Here is a 17,926-nt window from a genome sequence, read left to right on the forward strand (position 1 = left end):
GGGACATTGCACACACCATGTATGAGGTTGGGCACCACGGTGCCTATCTATGGGACAAGAAAGCAGAAGCTTTGCTCACCAGCCCTGTGCCTTGCACAACATAGGGGGTTCATCCCAGTAAAGCAGCAGCAATGGCAAGGAACTGCAAGGCAGGAACGGGGCCACCCCAATCTTCCCAGCCCCTAATTGTAAGCAGGCACCCGGTCCTGACTCCACATCTGCACTTGATTTACTCAATGGAGCCTGCAGGGCCATGAGGGATGGCAGTGGTTGGGGCTGTGGGCAGGACTGCACTTCCTCCAGCTGAGGCAGGGACCCTGGGTGTGCTGCTGGAGGAGCAACTGGCTCCACAGAGCTGGCTGTGGCCTGGGCAGGGGACTATGGTGCTTCTGTGGAGGATGCAGCTGGTGGGTGGCTCTATGCTCTGTTCTGCGCCTGCCAGCCCAGAAGGCAATGGAGTTCAGCCTGGCGAGGCAGCCAGAGCCCTGGCCCAGGGCAGGGAGGAGCAGAGCTGGGCTGACAGCACACCAACACCAGGGCACACATAGGGACAAAGGCCATGCTTCATCCTCAGCCTCCCAGCCATGTAGGTGGCTCTGGTTCCACAGCCAGGCTCCAAGTCACCTCCTGTCATACCTGGGGGTGCCCATGGGTGCTGGTGTCCCTCTGAGAGCAGTCCAGTAGCAGGATGGGCAGGCCCCCAGCCAGAGTGGGGACAGGGAGAAGGTGCCACTACCAGCTTGCTGCCAAACCCTCCTTACACCAGATACACACTTCCTCTCACACCTCACCCACCTTCACAGGAAGCAATTACACAATGAAAACTACTCTAAGGGAGTGAAGTATTTGCTGTCTAGCAAGTCTCTTCCAGCTGGATCCTTTTCCTGACAGATTCAGTCCCCGTTCTGCTCAACGGGTGTATACAGGAGGGTAGGGCTTTGCTTATCCAGAGGGATAATGAAACCATTGTGGGCTGGCAAAGGATGTGCGTTCTGGGGCCACCAACAACTCCAAGAATAGTGCTGCAACTTGCTCTAGAAGTCTTGGCTGAAGTAACTGTAGCCTCCTGGGGCAGTTGACTCTTCCCGGACGTACTGCTGTGGCGGGAATGGTCCGACAGCCGGCACTGCTCCTGGGATCCTGCACATTGAAGGGAGAAAGAAGGAAAAAAAGGAGACAATGTCACAAATGCTCTGAAATGTGCCAGCTGCAATCACTGCTCAGCAGGCAAGGCTGTCAGCAGAGCAACAGCCCACTGCAGCCAAGGCAACAACTTGCCAGAAAATCTTCCAAGTGAATCCTTGCTCTCTGTGCCTGTGTGTAAACAGACACCTTTAGCATGGTAGAATTAGCTGCGGCACAGCTCAAGGACTGCTAAAAAGCTCCCATTACAAAGCAAGCATCCTGCCTCTTTTCAGGCTGCAGAAGCTGGAATAGGACTGCACAGCTGAATCCAGAGCAGCCTTCTGAAAGGGAGTTGTGTGGCTGCAACAGCTCCAACAATAGCAGTGTCCTTAAAGAGAACATTAATGTGTGTGTGGTGGGAACATCCTCAATGTTATGTCTCTAGAATGAGATACTTCCTATTCACTGATCTAGTTGTGCTGTTTGAGAGCTGGAACTTCCTTGGGATGAAAGATGTCTTCCCATCAAGTACTCCCCAGAGCTGAGGGACCAGGAGGCTGTTATTCCATAGACAGGCAACAAGAAATCCCAATTTTCTTCCAGTCCCTTCTGGAGAATCTAGCTGGGAGCCTGCCCTCCCCTCAGGTAGGATTTCCTAATACCCCTTCCTTCTAAGAAGCTTTCTATGCAACCCAGGCTCATTACTGCGCCTCTTTTAGTGAAGGCTCTTAAATTAAAGATTGGCAGTCTCCAGAACAAGTATTTTTGGTGTTAATCATCTGGCAGCATAATTTTTTTCAATTAATAATATATGCAGGGGATGCCATTATTTAACTTGCCAGCTGTAAGAGTGAGTTCAGGAATACAGTCCAGGTTTCTGGAGCGTGCTGACTATATGCCAAATTTTAAAACAAGCAATCCCAACGGAGATTAGAATAGCAAGCAGATCTCCACTGAGCCAGTCTTTAATTAAATTAAAATCTCAGTTGTTAAGAGAAGCTGTGTTTAATAGGTGTCAGGTTCACTGCAAAGGTCTGTGCTGAGCTGAAGTATTAGGAACCAAAAGCAACCAGAGGCACTTCCACCTCGGCAGCACAACTGGGCTGTCTGCAGAGGGAGCTCCTGGAGCAGCGTCAGGACACACAGAGAGAGCCTGCACAGACCCTGCTGCTCTGTTTGGAAGTCAGCTGGAAACACGTGCTCAAAACCGCATTTTAGGTTATATTTAGGTCATCGATTTGAACAGCAAGGCTGGAAACACACTTAGACAAGAACATTACTTACTGATTCTTGTGTTTGAAGCCACTGATGTGAGCTTGGTACTGCTCTATGGAGTTCAGCACTATGTTACATGTGTTGCAGGGGTAGCCCTTCCCAGCTGAAACAGACAGCAATGTTAGCATACACAGCTAGCCAATTCCCTTACCCCAGTTAGAAACAAGCAAGATACACAATCACTTGATTTATTAAACAACCCTAAACAAAGACAAATATCAGTCAACAATCTGACCAGGCAGGGAGATCACAGAATCCCACTACCCCCCACCCGTGTATCAGCCAGTCACTGCAAGGGAATCACTAAGCCAAAAAAGCTTTCCTGATGAGAACATGGTTTGTTCATTGCTAAAACACACACACATGTTCCCTACAAACAATTCACAGTATAAGGCATAGTAAAAGTTTCAGATATGGACCCCAAACCCCAAAGGTTATAACTGCCTTTGCAACTCCACTTCTCTGCCATACTCCTACTGATCTGGACATCTCAAAACAGAAAACAGGAGATACTGAATTTGTAAGCTTATAATATTTCAATAAAAAAGACAGCCAGAGAAGATTACACCCACTGTCCAGCTCCACAATGCAGCATTTTTCTAAGCCTTGCTGAGGTGCCAACTGAGGATATTAAGCTCTGTCCTCCAGCAGTTTGGTTACAGTCAGTGGATCAGTTAACTGCGAGGAAAAAAAAGTTTCCAACAATAGTGGTACTCGACAGGATCAATGGTTTTGTGTAACATGACAACTCCAGCTGGGCTGAAAGTTCAGGAGGTCACAAATACCAAAAAGGCAAGTATGGCAGCACACGAGTCTGTAACTGGGAAAAATTCTGGCAGTTGTCCTCAAGATATTAAGCGTTTCTGAATTTTGGCTCACTGGGGAAAGACTTTGATTGGGAATCTCACAAGAAAACATTTCCTTAAGGTGAAAGAGGAAGCGAACCCCAGGTGTAAAGAGCAGTAAATCATCAGGAAGCTCAATTCTGGATGTAGCAGATACTTCACCACATGGCTGCTGCACCTCAGATATTTCAGACTCCAGTGGGACATCTGGCTCTCAAAATGGAGCTGGATCTGAGCAGTAAAGGCCAGAGCACCTGATACAGCCATCAGGTCTCTTCCCTGCACCATCAAAGTCAAGGTTTCTCTGTTGCAAACCCATCCAACAGGTGCATGCACAAAGCTGTCTAAACTACACTCCTCAACCCTAAACCACTTGTTCCCAAAGAACTAAGCAGGCAACAACCTCAGTGTTGCATTTGCAAAGAACACATCTTTATCTGCTGCAAGTCAGGTCTCAGCAGACGTTTAGGGACAACTGTGGCTGCTGGCACACAAAGACAGAGAGTGGGACAAAACATCCGTGACTGCAGCCCACCTCATCTGAGAAGCCCCTGATTATAGCCCAAGCTCTGAAACCTTTCCTGAAGAGCTGAAGTGCCCTGGAGATGTGACTGTACATATTCCTGTTCTGCTGGCACTTCTTGGGACACATCAATCACACAGGCAAGGGCACTGCCCACCTACCAAGGCAAAGGCACTGCCCACCTACCCAGCCCGCCTGGGCTGGAGCTCCTGCCCCTGTCAGCGCCTGAGTCACACTCAAGTGGAACCATTCATCAGACCCCACTAATTAGGTGCAGAGCAGATGGGTAACGTGAGATACCGAGCACCTTTTCCATCTCCCACACGGCCACGCAATGTGGGAGAGAACATTACTTGGCTAATTGAGCCTCATTTGTCATAAGTGCTACCGGTATCTAAAGGTGGCCTGCAAAGAATTAGAATAATTAATCTTCTGCTTGTGTGGGTTTTTACGACAGAGAAAGAAGCCCTTAATGAAGATTTTAAGATGATCTGTCTGCTTATTATTTACCTCAAGTATCCAGCAGGTACTAAGACTTCCTGGCCCAAAAGAAGGCTGCTGGGAGGAACAAAGGAGTTTTCTGTGAGTGCCTAATGCTTTCACTGGACTCGGAGGGCTTTCATCACGTACAAGTGCTCACAAGCAGCAGATCATAAACCAAAAGAGTTTTAACTGTCTGCCTAAAGTTCCTCCTTAATAGCTCTGGGGTTTTTTTTCCCACATTCCTGCTTGCTCCAGAGAGAGTTGCATTAGTTCATCAGATGGAAGTGCCCACACAGAGGCAGAAAGGCATTCAGGGAGAAATCTTTCTGGCTTTCATGTGCTTTGAAGCAGCAGGTGCAGTTAAACCTATTCCTTCCATCTCTGGCTAGTCCCCTCAAAGACAACTTTTAAGCATCAAATGCCACTTTTATCTTTCCATTTTGGATGCAATCACCTAACTAGAAACAGTACTGGCCAAAATCCCTGGATTATCTGCAGAGAATAAAAAGGACACGTCCCCGATTAAACAACACTGCATAACACAACCCAAAGCTTGTCACGAGTAGCTACAGTCTAAAACATCTGCTGCCGGGGGTTACAACATCAACCAAATCAATCTTAGGGTGTCTAATTAAGTTCTTCATCATGAGCAATACTCCCCTGCTCCCTCCACACAGACTCTCTTGTCCAAAGGTCTGTCAGACACATTCTGCTCCTCTCCCACCCTGCTCTTCAGCTGGTTATCAGCCTCCCTGTTGAGAACTCACCCATGAAGGATGATGCTGGTGCATCAGGGGTTCGGCCATAATGCGCCATCAGCTTGTGTTTGGTCTCCTGCTTTCTGTGCTTCTTGCCTACATAGTGCTGTTTTGCCATAAGGGGGTTGTTGAAAGTGGCATGGCAGAGGCTACAGAACTTGTCCGGGTCAGTAATGTCCTTGTTCTCTTCATTAGAAGATGCAGTAGAGGTGGGGAGGGCAGCAGGGTGTTTCTGTGGGGGCACCGTTTCTGTAGGGTGAATCCAAACTCCTGGTCAGTCACAGAACTCAAGAGGTAAAATCCAGTTACTTTGTTTCCTCCAAACCCACATTAAAACTGGTAACACATCACATCTAAACCCCAAACTAGCCAATTCAAGATTCACAGTATGCCAGGAAAACTTTCAGGTTTAAAAAATCCAACAGATTTGCATGTTTCTCCTTCACATAAGCATGACTGTATTCAAGAAACACTGGGTATGAATGAGCTTCCACGTGCTGTTATCATCTCCCAAACAGAACATGGCCACAAGCCCTTGCACAGCAAAGGCAGTGGGACTCTGGAAGCACCATGCAGCCACAGGACTTGATCCTGAATTCATAAGGAGTGTTGCCTGAGACACAGCATAAATGGGACTAGGTCTGACACAATGAATCCACACAGGGAAGCAGCTCTTCTGTGTGGTGGAGAAACCTGCACCCTCTCACTCCAGGGTGCCCAAGAGCAGTGAGTAACCTGCTATGGATCAGAGAGCTCCTCTCATGCCAGCACCAAAGGCACATACTAGACTGCTCAGTGAGCATCCACCTCTTCCTGCAGGCCCAAATCATACCCAAAAACAAGGGCTCCAAAGAACAAGAGGATCCCGGAGGTGGCTTTGCTGTGCCCACATTTTAGCAAAGTCATGAAGACATGCTGGGACAGACAGTTTCTGCCTGGAAGATCCCAGGAGTCAGGTGTCTGGGTGACCCACAAGCCCCCATCTTGGAATTAGCACAAGTTGCCACCCTCAGGTGCTCAACAGCTGTGTTTTCCTGCTGTCCTGACCTGCTGCAGCTCCCCTGGCCCAAGGCTACCCCTACCTGCCCTGCACAGGGGGTGTCACTCCCCACCCACCAGGACTTTCCAGCAGCTAGGAAAGAGGTTGGACACACAGGCAGTTACACCAGGGCAGACAACATCGGAACAAGCACATACTGATGCTCCCCAGCTGTATTCTCCCACTCCCCAGCGATCTGCAGCTCCCAGATCTGTGAACCTCAGAGGCCACATTGTTGTAGCTGAGCAGCCCTGGGGAATTTGCCATATCAGAGTTTCACCAGTCATTTCAGTCTCTGTAACCTTTTAATGAGCATCATACCCTGTGACAGGCGTTTTTACATCTCAACATCACACGCCTGGTCCCTGCATACAGGGATGGGTACAATCCTGTATGGGTAAAATCCAGCTGCATTTCCCCCAAACAAAGCAAAACAAAAAAAAACGACACAACCTCTTGCCAATGCCAGCCCACTGAGCAGGCTGGCACAGCCAGGTCTCTGGAGGAACATGGCTGGCTTCCTCTATTTCATGGCAAAGAGCACACACTCTTAAAAAAGCTCACACTTGGGGTTCAACAAGCCTTTCAGCAGCCCTTTGAGACAATGTGAAGGTGCTGCAGACACTCATACCTTCGACTTTGGGGGCCTGCTGCTTCATGTTCTTAGCATGAGTCTTGCCCAAGTAGTGAGATGTTGCCACGGCCGGAGAGGAGAAGGTCATGTTGCAGATGGGACAACACTTGTTCCTGTCCTCCCCATTGCTGCCTTCCTGCTTGCTGTCCTGTGCACAGAGAACCACTGAGTTGCTGAGGCCGGGAAGGACCTCTGCAGGTCATCCCATCCAGCCTCCTGGTTTTGAGGAGAAACACTACAGTTTGGGGGTCTAAAAAAAGATCACCGAAGACATATGGGTGTTAAGTTGATTAAGTGTGACTAGGTAGAACTTCCATGATGCAGTATCACCCTCTCCCTCCCTGGAGAGTGTTCTTGCACCAGATTACGGTTTTTAACCTGTTGGCAAACACTCCAGGCAGAGGGGCAGCTCTTGCCTGTTTTGGTTAAGGACAAGGTTAATGTGTGGCTGCCAAAACTGGACCATGCAGCCTTGTCCCCTGCAAGGTGTGAACTGAGCAGCACAAACATCATTATCAGCTGGGTCATCTGCAACACAACACCAGCTGAGGAGGGAGCTGCAGGCAGTTCTCAGCCTGACACTATGTGCAAAGGCATCTGCTGTTATCCCCCAGCTCCCTGCAAATGCCAGAGTTAGGGATTACAGCTGAAGCAATCATAAAAGTAGAATCTGTTCCCTAAGGGAGTCATGGGGCAGACAGATGGCTGAATGGAATGTGGGCCTTTACTGACCAACAGGCTCCAGCTACCAGCTGAGGGAACCTAAACAAGTAAAATAAAGAATGCATCTGGGAAGAGAATTCCTGTGGATGGTGAACCCCACGTGCTCTGTGTGATGTTATGCAATAATGCTCCTGACAAGCTGTTGCTCCTGTTCTTTCTCTGTCATTTCCAGCAAGATTATCAAAATGAGAAACACATTTATTTAAATGGGGAGGACAAGCTTGAAGAGGCTGAGTGGGGAGGGCAGCAGAAACTGGGATAAGGCCTGGTGAAACACCTGCCACTAAGCTTCTCAGCTCGCACAAAGCCCCTTCTGAGAGCATTTTCCTTGTTCACTTACAAGGCTGTTCAACTGCCTTTAGCCCAGCAGATCTCACTGAGCTGTATTTAGCTCTGGTGGATCCTGCACTCACAAAAGGCAAGGATGGATCAGGCTGGAAGGGACCACAGTGGGTAGTCTGGTCCAACCTTCCTGCTCAAGCAGGGTCATCCCAGAGCACTTGGCACAGGACTGCATCCAAAGGGTTCTGAAATACCCCTGGTAAGAGCTGCTCCACAGCTCTGGAATAACCCCAGTAAGGGAGACTCCATGCCCTCTCTAGGCAATCTTCCAGTGCTTGGTCACTGCACAGGTAAGAAGTTCTTCCTCATGTTCCGGTGAAACTTCCTTGGATTCAGTTTCTGCCTGTTGCCTCTTACCCTGTTGCTGGGTACCCCTGAGCACAGTCTGGTTTATTCTCTGACACCCTCCCTTCAGACAATTCACAGAATGAGAGAATCATTAAGGTTGAATAAGATCTCCAAGATCATCAAGTTCAACTTCTGACTGATTGCAACCTTGTCAACTAGACCAGAGCACTTGAGAGCCATGTCCAGTTATTTCTTAAATATGGTGATTCCACCACCTCCCTTGCAACACCTGACAACCCTTTCAGTAAAGAAATTCCTCCTGATGTTGAACTTAAACCTCCTCTGGCACAACTTGATGCCATTTCCTCTTGTCCTGTTTCTGATTTCCTGGGAGAAGAGCCTCACCTGGACACTGCCTCCTGACAGAGAGTTGTAGGGAGCAATATCGTCTGCCCTGAGCCTCCTTTCTCCAGGCTAAACAACCCCAGCTCCCTCAGCCGCTCTTCACAGCACTTACCCTCTAGATCTTAAGACACTGATTGTAGACATTACTTTTAGACATTGATCAAGTCTCCTCTCACCTGCTTCACCTCCAGCTTCATCTTCTTCCCATGGGCACCCTCCTCCCCACCGTGGATGGACAGGTACCGTCTCACCTTGTTGGCGTGTTTCTTACTCTGGAGAAAGCAGAGAAATCCCCGCTCAGTGCCTCGCCGAGCCCGGGGCTGGGCTGGGGCGGAGGCGGGGGGCTCCTCTTCCCTACCTGGTAGTGAGCCAGCCGCTGTGACTCGGAGATGAGCAGGGCGCTGCACACCTTGCACTGCGCCTCGGTGAAAATGTGTCCGTTCTCCCGGATCAGCCGCTCCACTGTGGAGTGAGGGCGTTGGGACACAAAACGGGGGCGTCAGCGGGCCGGTGAGACCCCGCGATGCGCGGGCCATCCCTGTTCGGGATGCCCCGCATCTCGCAGGATCCAACCGGGCCAGAGGGAAACTCGTGGGGCCCGACCACCCACCCGCTCCCCGTCTCGCCGCCTCACCTGCCTCTTTGCCCACCAGTGGCCCCGCAGCGTCCCCGTTGCTACCGGCCCCGTCCGCCATGGCCACCGTCGCCGCCTCACGCTGTTCTCGCGAGAAGCCGCCCGCGCGCCCCCTTCGCGCCTAGCAACGGTGGGGTGGTCTCCCGCGAGAGCACCGCACCGTCCAAGGGAGGCGGCGGCGGACATGTTGGTTGTGGGCACAGATGTATTGCGGACAGCCCCGTGGCGGCTCTTTTTTGTGGGTGCTTAAGTGGCGCAGCGCATCCTTCTCCAAAGGAAGCGGCGTCCGGGATGAGTAAACAGCGGGACTAGCGCCTCAGAGCGAGCCGTCCGGGCCCGCTACTCGCCCGCCACGGACATGGCGCTGCCCGCTTCAGCACCCCGGTGACTACGTGAGACACAGCGAAGCCGCCACCGCCATCTTGGGTGAGGGCAATGAGGCCTCCGCCGCCAACTTGAGCGCGGGTGCGGGACCCGCCAACCGGGGCCGGCGCGGGAGACCCGGCGGGGAGGCCGCGGGCAACGGGGCGGCCCGGGCCCGGTGAGTACCTTGTGCCCTGCGGGGCATGCCGCTGCCCCGCGGCGGGTGGGCCCCGGGCGAGCCGCGGGGCTCCCGAGGCTGCGAGGGAAACCCTTTCCCTCGCCCGGGGCCATTCTCCGACCCCTGCCCCCGGGCTGACCTCCCCCAGGTATAACCCCCGGTCCCCGCCCCCGGCGGCCCGGAACCGGCCCCCAGCGTTGCCCCCTGGAGAAGGGACACCTCCCGTCCCCCTCTAAGGGCACTGCCTCTGTCTCTTGCCTGGAGGGGACCCAGGTGCTGTGCCTGGGGCGACCCTGGCACTGCTTCTGAATCGTTCCCTGGGGAGAGGAGCCGAAAACCGGAGCTCTGCCTTGGCCACATCCCCTGAGATCGAGGCGCTCCTGCCTCTCCTGTTCCTCTTGCCAGGCCTGCCTTCCTCCCCTTCTCCCGGGGCACCCCTGCACGCTCTCTTCCCACAGGTTTGCCCACCTGTGGCTGATCCCCTTCCCCAGAGCTCACCCCTATCCCTCCTGGCATCCCGCATGTTTCTCCCTAGCTCATCCAGTGTCCCTGACCTCATCCTTGTAAATCTCCCTGCAGAGCCCTCCGTGCCCCAAGGGAAAGGACCGCGGGTGGGTTCTGGGGCGAGGATCGCTTTCCCTCCGTGTGCAGGGGGGAAAACATTTTCCTCCCTGCCCTTGGAGGAGAGAGATGCTGCGGGCTGGACTGAGGGCACTGGAGCAGGGAGCATCTCCCGGAGCTCAGCAGCCTGTGCGGATGCACCCGGCCGTGTGTGGCCTCTGCAGTGCCCGTGTCCCCTCTGTGCACAGCCAGCTGTAGAAACGGATCAATCCTGTAAACAATTTCCCTCCCCCCGGGGCGCTGCCAGCCCTCGTGTCCTGCTCACGGAGCATCAGCTGGGCCCTGCGTGCGGGGTCGAGCCGAGGGTCCGGGGATGATATTTCCATGGAAGCGTGTGGTGCTGACCTGCCTGAGCACGGGGAGCGTCGTGCCTCTGCTTCCCGAGGTGGGGGGAGTTGTTTACAAAGCGACAGCCTGTGTCTCAACGACTCAGGAACTCATCCGGGGATGAGAGTCATTCATTTTTTTTGGCTTGGTTTTTTCGAGCATTTTTCAAGCTGTCACAGCTTGGCAGGTCTGTAGCTGCAGTGTCAAGATTTAGAATTATTCTGTCGGTAATTGCTTTCTGATTCATCAAAATGATAGATGAGAAGGAAAATGACAAATAATCATAAGTTGGGAATCTTCAAGGATATCCCTAAAAATGTGACTGGAGAAGCGTGGCATGTGCGAGTTCCTTGTCAGGAGGTCACCTTTGCTGTCAGAGCATTTACAAAGAAATTCTCTTAAATTCAGAGTTGAAAAAAAAAATCTGGATAACTGCAAAATGAGTCTGCAAACTGGACTGCAAAGGTAATTTTAGATAATTCAGTCTCTGGCCTTTTTTTTTTTTGCTGGGTTTGAAAGCAGGTATCTTCCCCTCAGGCACTCACAACTATCCTTTCCAAGAGTGCTAAAAGCAAAATATGCTCAACTTCGCTTCCTGAAGAGGAGGTCTATGCTCTGATGCATGTTGTCTTCCCTCAGCTACACCAGCTTGTCTAATAAAAGCTATTACTGCTCTCCTACTCACAGCCTCAGACTAGCACAGCTACAAGTGATCTCTTACTTGTCTTGTTCCCTTAGTTACAGTTTCAGAGACTCTCTTTGCCACAAGTCCCTTCATTTTCAGAAGCGCTGTGGGAGTTGTGTGGTTACATCTCTTACATCTCCTCTTTTCTCTCCTTTAAATGTTGAAGGTAGGTGACTCATCATAACTTCAGCTGATATTTCTCAGTGATCTCTTATTTAGCGCAGAGCACCGAGCAGAAGATGTATCACAGAGTCAGAGGAGAGATGGTGATACTGGCATGGATTTAAAAAAAAAAAGGAAAAAAAGAAGCAGCACAGCAGTTGTTTGTTGCTGTTGCTTTTGTTGTGGGGATAAAAAGGTTTATCTCCAAAGCCTCAGCGACCCTGTGTGGGCCCTTCTGTGCTCCTCACGGCATATGAGTGAGTGGTTTTTCCAAAGGTGAGGGAACATTCTCCACCACCATGCATGCCCATCGTGGGGGCAGCTCACAGCAGCTGGGTGGCAGCTGGCTCATCTCCCTGAGCAGGGAGAGCAAAGAGACCATTTGGAGCAAAAGATAAAAAAATTGGAGAACATATAGTGAGGATATTCCAACGACACTGGAGTTCAGCTTAGCTGGAGCTGAACAGCTTTGTTTTTCAAGAGCCAGTGCTTTACCAAAAGCAGTGCTTGTTTTTATTTTCCGTTCCTTAAATGGCTTGAAACTGACAGAGAGCAGGATTAAATTAGTTATTAGGAAAAAATTCTTCCCTGTGAAGGTGGTGAGACACAGGCACAGGGTGCCCAGAGAAGCTGTGGCTGCCCTATCCCTGGAAGTGTCCAAGGCCAGGTTGGTCAGGGCTTGCGGCAGCCTGGGACAGTAGAAGGTGTCCCTGCCCATGGCAGGGGGTGGAATGAGATGATCTTTAAGGTCCCTTTCAAAGCAAACCATTCTATGATTCCTAAACAGACAAATACTGGAGGACTGCAGAGGTCCTTGCAGTCACTCTGGCTCATTGTGCAACCCATGACTGCCCATTTGTGCAATGTTCTGCTTTCCGAGGGCTCAGCAAACCTTTGGTGCAAATCATGACTCACAAGGATAATCGCCTTTTGTCTCTGGGCATGTGTGTGCATGTATTTGCAGAAGGAAGGCTGCAGATCAGAGGGAGGGAGCGTGAGTATTCCTCACCTTGCTGCTCGGACTGTAGATGGAGCAGTGCACTGCTGTTCTCGGCGCTGATGGGGATTTTGGCCTCCCTTAGTGTTTCTATACACAGTGGCTGTTTGCTATTTTGTGGTGTTACAGAGAAGGGTTTGGCTCTATCCTGGGTGATGTAGGGTTTCTGTTGCATCTTGTCTTACTCTTATTTTAGATCTCAGCACACATCTGAGCTATTTCAGTGATCTTGAAGGAAGGCAGAGTGATTCTGTGGAAGGACACTGGTCTGGGATCCAGCCAACTTAACTTGCATTTCCAGCTCTGCTGTTCCCTGATGTGGAACGAGGGGCTTGTTGTTCAGCCTCTGTCTGCACATGTTTAATTGAACTTCAGCAGAGCTGGTCATGCTCAGCCTGCTTTGTAAGGCTCTTTTACATCACAGTTCAAGAAGCACTGAATGTTATTGTCGAGCTACTAGGCAAACAGCAAGCACAGGCAGGAAAGGGTGATTTAACTCTGTGCCATCCTGCTGCTCTCCTTCACTGAGATCTCTTCCCAATCCTCTCCTCTGAGTTCTTTTGGATGCAGGCACCTAATGCTTGCTGTGCATCCCTCTCCATCAGCCTATGGGCTGCCAAGAGAAAGGATGCTGAAGTACCAGTTTGCATTGTGTGGGCACCTGCCCTCAATTGTTCCATGCACTCAGGTTTGCACTAATAACACTCAGCAGGTTCCTCGCTGCGCTCCTCGTTAAGTGCCTTCGTTAATGCGGATGGTTTGGGCATGTCTGGATGGAGTTCTTCCGGAGGCTGCTGCTCATTGAGAAATCCGTACTGCCAGATAAACCTGTTGTCTTGTTTCCAGCCTGCCTGCTGCCATTGCCTGTGTTTTCCCTGTCTGTAGTGCTGGAGCAGCCATGCACTGAGCTGTGCAGACGGCAGGACAGCATCCTTGAATGAATAATGCCTTTCCCCCTGGTTTTTGTCAAATGCAAAAGCTGACAAAGGGCTGTGCTGTGGTGGCGTCTTGGTCTGGTGTGCAAATATCAGCTTGATCCACTGCCACAGCCTGGTTTGTTTTGGTCAAAGTGTGGGGCTGAGGAGGGGAGGTTTTGTTGGAGGGTGGGAGACCTGCTGTGAAGTGATTCTGTGGAGGAGTTTGCTGATGGGCTTTTAGAGGAAATGCTCATTGCTTTGGAGCAAGGCATTCAGAGTAGCTTTGGTCTGTGTTGCTGTTCCCCTGAAACCCCTTTTTAGCAATCAGCTTTAATAAAGTGTTCTTAACTAGATGAGTGGTGACTGGTGCATGTGGCTCCCAGTAACACTAAATCCACCACGCTTTGTAATAAGGTTTCAGTGCCTGGGGTCTTTTGCCTAAAAATAGCAAAAAAAAAAAAAAAAAAAAGTGTGTTAGGGGAAATCTAAATCAGAAGGAAACAAATGGCTTTTAATCTTTCCCTCTGTTTCAGAGTGAAGGATGCCGAGGAGGAAGAAGCCTGCAGAGGGCCTGAAGTCTGGAGGTCAGGATGGGGAGGAAGAGGAGGAAGAGAAGAGGAACCCAGCCAATGCCAAGAAGAAGCGCAGTTTTGTGGATGCGTTTATTGTTATATCCGACAGTGACGGAGAGGTCAGTGATGGCTTTGGGGTACCCAGAGGCTGTGCTGGGCCCTGCTGCTCCAGGACAGTGCCAGAGCAGCCCTCGCTGTCATGCTCGGGTCAGGTTTTGCACTGAGGGTGTTGTGCCATTCCTTTTCTTACATATGAGATGAATCAAATCCTATTTGACTAGGAAATGAATGGTGTGCTTCGTGAGGGTGAGTTATGAGTCTGGGATTTGATAACCAAATCCTCTCAGAACTGAATCTGAAACGTAATTTAAAAGTAACCTTTCCTCAATCCCTTTACAAATCTTTTTTTCATAATTTTTATTTGATTGATTTCCAGCTAAACCTTAGAAACATGATTCTGTATTATGTGCAAATAGATAAGAAAATGATTCAGAACTCAGGCTTGTGAGTAGCTCAGAGACAGGCAGTGTCTGGTAAACTGATTCTGAATTACAGGAGCCTGAGTTTGTAACCCAGCTCCAAAGGGTGTAAAGGTGAACGTGGTGTGGGAGTACCTGGCGAAGGCATCAAGGCTCAGATCACTGATCCCAGCATCGGCTTATGCACATCAGCATTAGCCTCAAGATTGAAATGTCTGTGTTGGTTACACAGGCAGTGGGATGAGCACGGGAACTCCTGCCTGGGGGAAACCCAGAGCCCTCAGAGTCTGTGCCTGACTGAGTGAGGTACATGAGAGGAAATTATTACAATCAGTGTTTTTATGCGTGACTCTTAAGGCTTTGCTCTGTCTTGCTAGTGATTGGGGATTCTAAGCTGCTTTTTGTAATTCCACCATTTTCAAAAGCATTTCAGTTCACTCTCAAGCTGTAGATCTTAAATCAGGTCCCTTTTGCTCCCACATCTGCAGTGTGCTGCTCTCCAATAAGGCGATTATCATGTGAGGAAGGGAAAATCACTAGAAATAAACAGTAAGAAGCTGTAGGGCAAACGATATTGGATGTTTTTTCTTCACATTGTCTGAGTTCTTTCCCATTGGGAAATTCCCTGAAAGAAATGGAACATATGGCAGTAATAGTTCAGTGGGGTTAAACCCTTAGCTCTGCAATATGCTAAGTTAACTTCAGATGTCTGCTGCATCACTGGCCTTTATTGTGAAACCTATAAGGAAAAAAGAAATCAGAAGCTATAAGAGCTGCTGCAGTACATAAAAGATCAGGACCTGTTATTGTCTGCAATTATTCATCTCAATGTGCACGTATCTGAAAAAGAGGAAACAAACGTCTCTTAAAACACATCTATAAAAAGGTTAGGCTCCCTCACTGTTCTGTAAGTTTGTCTATAAACAATAAATTCCGATGGCATAATCGGTCATATTACAGAAAAGGATATGCTCAGAGAGGCCGTTAAAGAGCCAATTAGGTTCTGTTTAAGTGACAACAGTTCAGTCAGTTGAATGAGTGGATTTATTCAGTTCAGTCTCTTTCTGAGTCATCAGCTTCCAGATCCAGTGCCACAGTCTCTTGTCGTGTTGTTTTCTGCAAAATCAAACGCAAAACTGATTTACTTGGGATCTCAAAAAAATAACTGTCTGCCTTCTGTAACTGTCTCAGCTCTTCAGTGTACATCAAGTTGAATTTCAGTTTTGAATGTTGTAACTGTTGTTCTTGCACTGGTAAGACCTTGTTGTGTGTTCAAGAAGAGGTGTGGGAAGCTCAGATCAATAGCAATTTTAGAGAACAATACATTCTCAATTAATCTTGCATCTGTTAGGACATGGTTCCTTATGAATCAAAAGCTACAAGGACAATTTGGGCATCATTGATTCGATGGCTTTCTTCCTTGGCAGTCTCTTGGCAGGTATCTATAGAACAAGTCCCTAGTTCTGCTTCCAGACCAGCAGATCTTGTAGCAGCTGCACCTGGAAAGCCTCCAGCTTCTCACTTTTGATGATCTTTGGCAGACTGCCTCTCCCAGGAATTTTTCAGTCATGCTGGATTATCAAGCTCATCCATGTTATTTTGCCAAGTTCCCTTTCTTTGCTCATGTCTATGCTGTGGCATCTGCAGAGCTGCATCAGAAAAAAGTTTTCTGGACGTGAGGGTTTCTCATCTCTGCTATATATAATCCTGGATTTGGGGAACACTTCTCTTTTTTTGGAAAGGGTCAGACAAAATAAGAACAGTCTCTCTGGCTCTGTGGAAACCAGAGGAGATGACCTTCTTTGTGCAGACTGTGTCTCTGAAAATGCAGACATGCCAAATGAGTAGAGTGGTTCCTGTCTCCCTTGGCTGTTTAATCCCACAGGGAATTGGTTGCCTGTGCCAGAAGATGGATGTTCATTCACAAATACACAATATTTCAAGTAGTGCCCAACAATGCTCTCTCTGAGCATGACAATTCCTGGTCTCTTGAACCTTCTGCTTGCATTGGGCTGTTGGTTTGACCCCTGAAGCCATGTCTTCAAGATGATTGTTCCTCAGTACAGGGCCTGGCCAAGCATGAACTCTGAGCACAGCCCAGAAGTTGTGCTGTCCTGTTAGACTGATCTGCAGCCTTTAGCTGTTGACCCCCAAATGCTGCTGATCTGGTCTAGGACCTTTTGGAAGGGTCTTTTGCCTGGATAGATCCTTTGGGAGCTTTGAGAGTACCTGCCTGCACTTATAAAGTTGGCATCAAGTCTCACAAGCTCTTTCTGCCAGATCCATCAGCTCTGCCAGCCCTTGGGGAACATATGACAAGACTCCAGGGTGATGGTGCCATCTATTTCTGCATGGCCTGTCTTCCCTTTGGTGCAGAACATCCCTTTGCATGAGTGTTCCTATGTTGGGAGATACTCACAGTCGGGGTAATCAGCAGCATGTGTTGATGTTCCAGATCAGATTTTGGCTGTGGTGCAGAGGGAGGTGTGTTTAGGCATTGGCTGGAATACCCAGCCACTGCCCTATCCTGTTTCCATCAGCTGTGACAGTGGATGCTCACCTCAGGACCAGACATGGCCTGAGGGACATCTTGCTGTGGAGAAGATGGCACTGGAAATGTCACAGCCAGGATGGCAGTGCCCACCTGTCATAGTTGAATCCCATCCAGCAGCTAAGTAGCAGGCAGCTGCTTGCTCACTCCCACCCCATGGTGAGAAGAATTGTGGGGGAAAAAAGTAAATCTCGTGGGTTGAGATAAGAACAGCTTAATAATTGAAACAAGATAAAATATAATAATACTATTAATAATCCTAATGATAATATCAAGAATAATTGTAATGAAAAGAGAGAGAAGAACTGCTTTTTATCAGGAGCTGGAGTGATAGGACATGGAGGATTGGGTTCAGACTGAAATGGGAGAAATTTAGGTTAGATATTTCAGAGAAATTCTTTACTGTGAGGGTTGTGAGGCTCTAGAACAGGATGCCCAGAGAGGCTGTGGATGCCTCGTCCGTGGCAGTGTTCAAGGCTGGGCAATGAGCAACCTGGTCTTGTGGAAAGTGCCCAGGACATGAGGGCTGGAATGAGGTGATCTTTAAAGTCCCTTTCAACCCAAACCTTTCTATGATTCTATGAGTAAAACCCAAGAGAAACCAGTGACACAGTGCAGTTGCTCACCACCCACTCAGTGATGCCCATCCAGTCTCTGAGCAGCAGTCAGTGTCTCCCAGCCAATTCCCCCCTGTTTATACACTGGGCATGAGGTTCTGTGGTGTGGAATATCCCTTTGCCCAGTTCCCCCAGCTCCCTGTGCACCTGCTCACTGCCAGAGCACAGGAAACTGAAAAGTCCTTGATTAGAGTAAGCACAGCTTGGCACCAACTAAACCATTGGTGTGCCACCAGCATTATTCTCGTACTAAACCCAAAACACAGCACTGCACCAGCTACTAGGAATAAAAATAACTTAATCCCAGGACGCCACCTCACACCACTGACCATCTGAGCGAAGCAGATCCACATGGGAGTATTGCTGCAGTGCCCTGCTGTCTC

The 17,926-nt window shown here is 49.6% G+C and overlaps 2 protein-coding genes across 8 annotated transcripts in view; one reads left to right on the forward strand and one right to left on the reverse strand.

Moving 5' to 3' along the window:
* Positions 1-211: 211 nt before the first annotated feature.
* On the reverse strand, positions 212-9,231 carry ZNF346 (zinc finger protein 346). The gene is made up of 7 exons (XM_058848694.1): positions 9,075-9,231; positions 8,799-8,902; positions 8,617-8,712; positions 6,680-6,830; positions 5,019-5,258; positions 2,410-2,503; positions 212-1,140 (listed from the first exon to the last, which is right to left on the reverse strand). Exons 1-7 carry the CDS (start codon positions 9,133-9,135, stop codon positions 1,035-1,037), a joined length of 852 nt encoding a protein of 283 aa, XP_058704677.1. The 5' UTR covers positions 9,136-9,231; the 3' UTR covers positions 212-1,034.
* Positions 9,232-9,262: 31 nt separating this feature from the next.
* UIMC1 (ubiquitin interaction motif containing 1) overlaps positions 9,263-17,926 on the forward strand; it is a 39,834-nt gene continuing 31,170 nt past the window's right edge. For all 7 annotated transcript variants that reach the window (XM_058848687.1, XM_058848690.1, XM_058848688.1 and 4 more), the window contains exons 1-2: positions 9,263-9,615; positions 13,858-14,015. In XM_058848687.1, the coding sequence (XP_058704670.1) occupies positions 13,866-14,015 (150 nt within the window). In that variant the 5' untranslated portion in view covers positions 9,263-9,615; positions 13,858-13,865. The remainder of the gene's footprint in view (positions 9,616-13,857; positions 14,016-17,926) is intronic.

This window comes from Poecile atricapillus, chromosome 13 (genome assembly GCF_030490865.1).
Source record: "Poecile atricapillus isolate bPoeAtr1 chromosome 13, bPoeAtr1.hap1, whole genome shotgun sequence".
In the NCBI taxonomy this organism is placed as follows: domain Eukaryota; kingdom Metazoa; phylum Chordata; class Aves; order Passeriformes; family Paridae; genus Poecile; species Poecile atricapillus.

Bases quoted from the DNA above. Each gene is read 5' to 3' on its own strand.
- ZNF346 (XM_058848694.1), bottom strand. From the start codon at position 9,135: ATGGCGGACGGGGCCGGTAGCAACGGGGACGCTGCGGGGCCACTGGTG. The intron at 2,504-5,018 runs GTGAGTTCTCAA...TGTCTGTTTCAG, and splicing joins ACCAGCATCATCCTTCATGG to CTGGGAAGGGCTACCCCTGC. The intron at 1,141-2,409 runs GTAAGTAATGTT...TTCAATGTGCAG, and splicing joins GGCTTCAAACACAAGAATCA to GATCCCAGGAGCAGTGCCGG.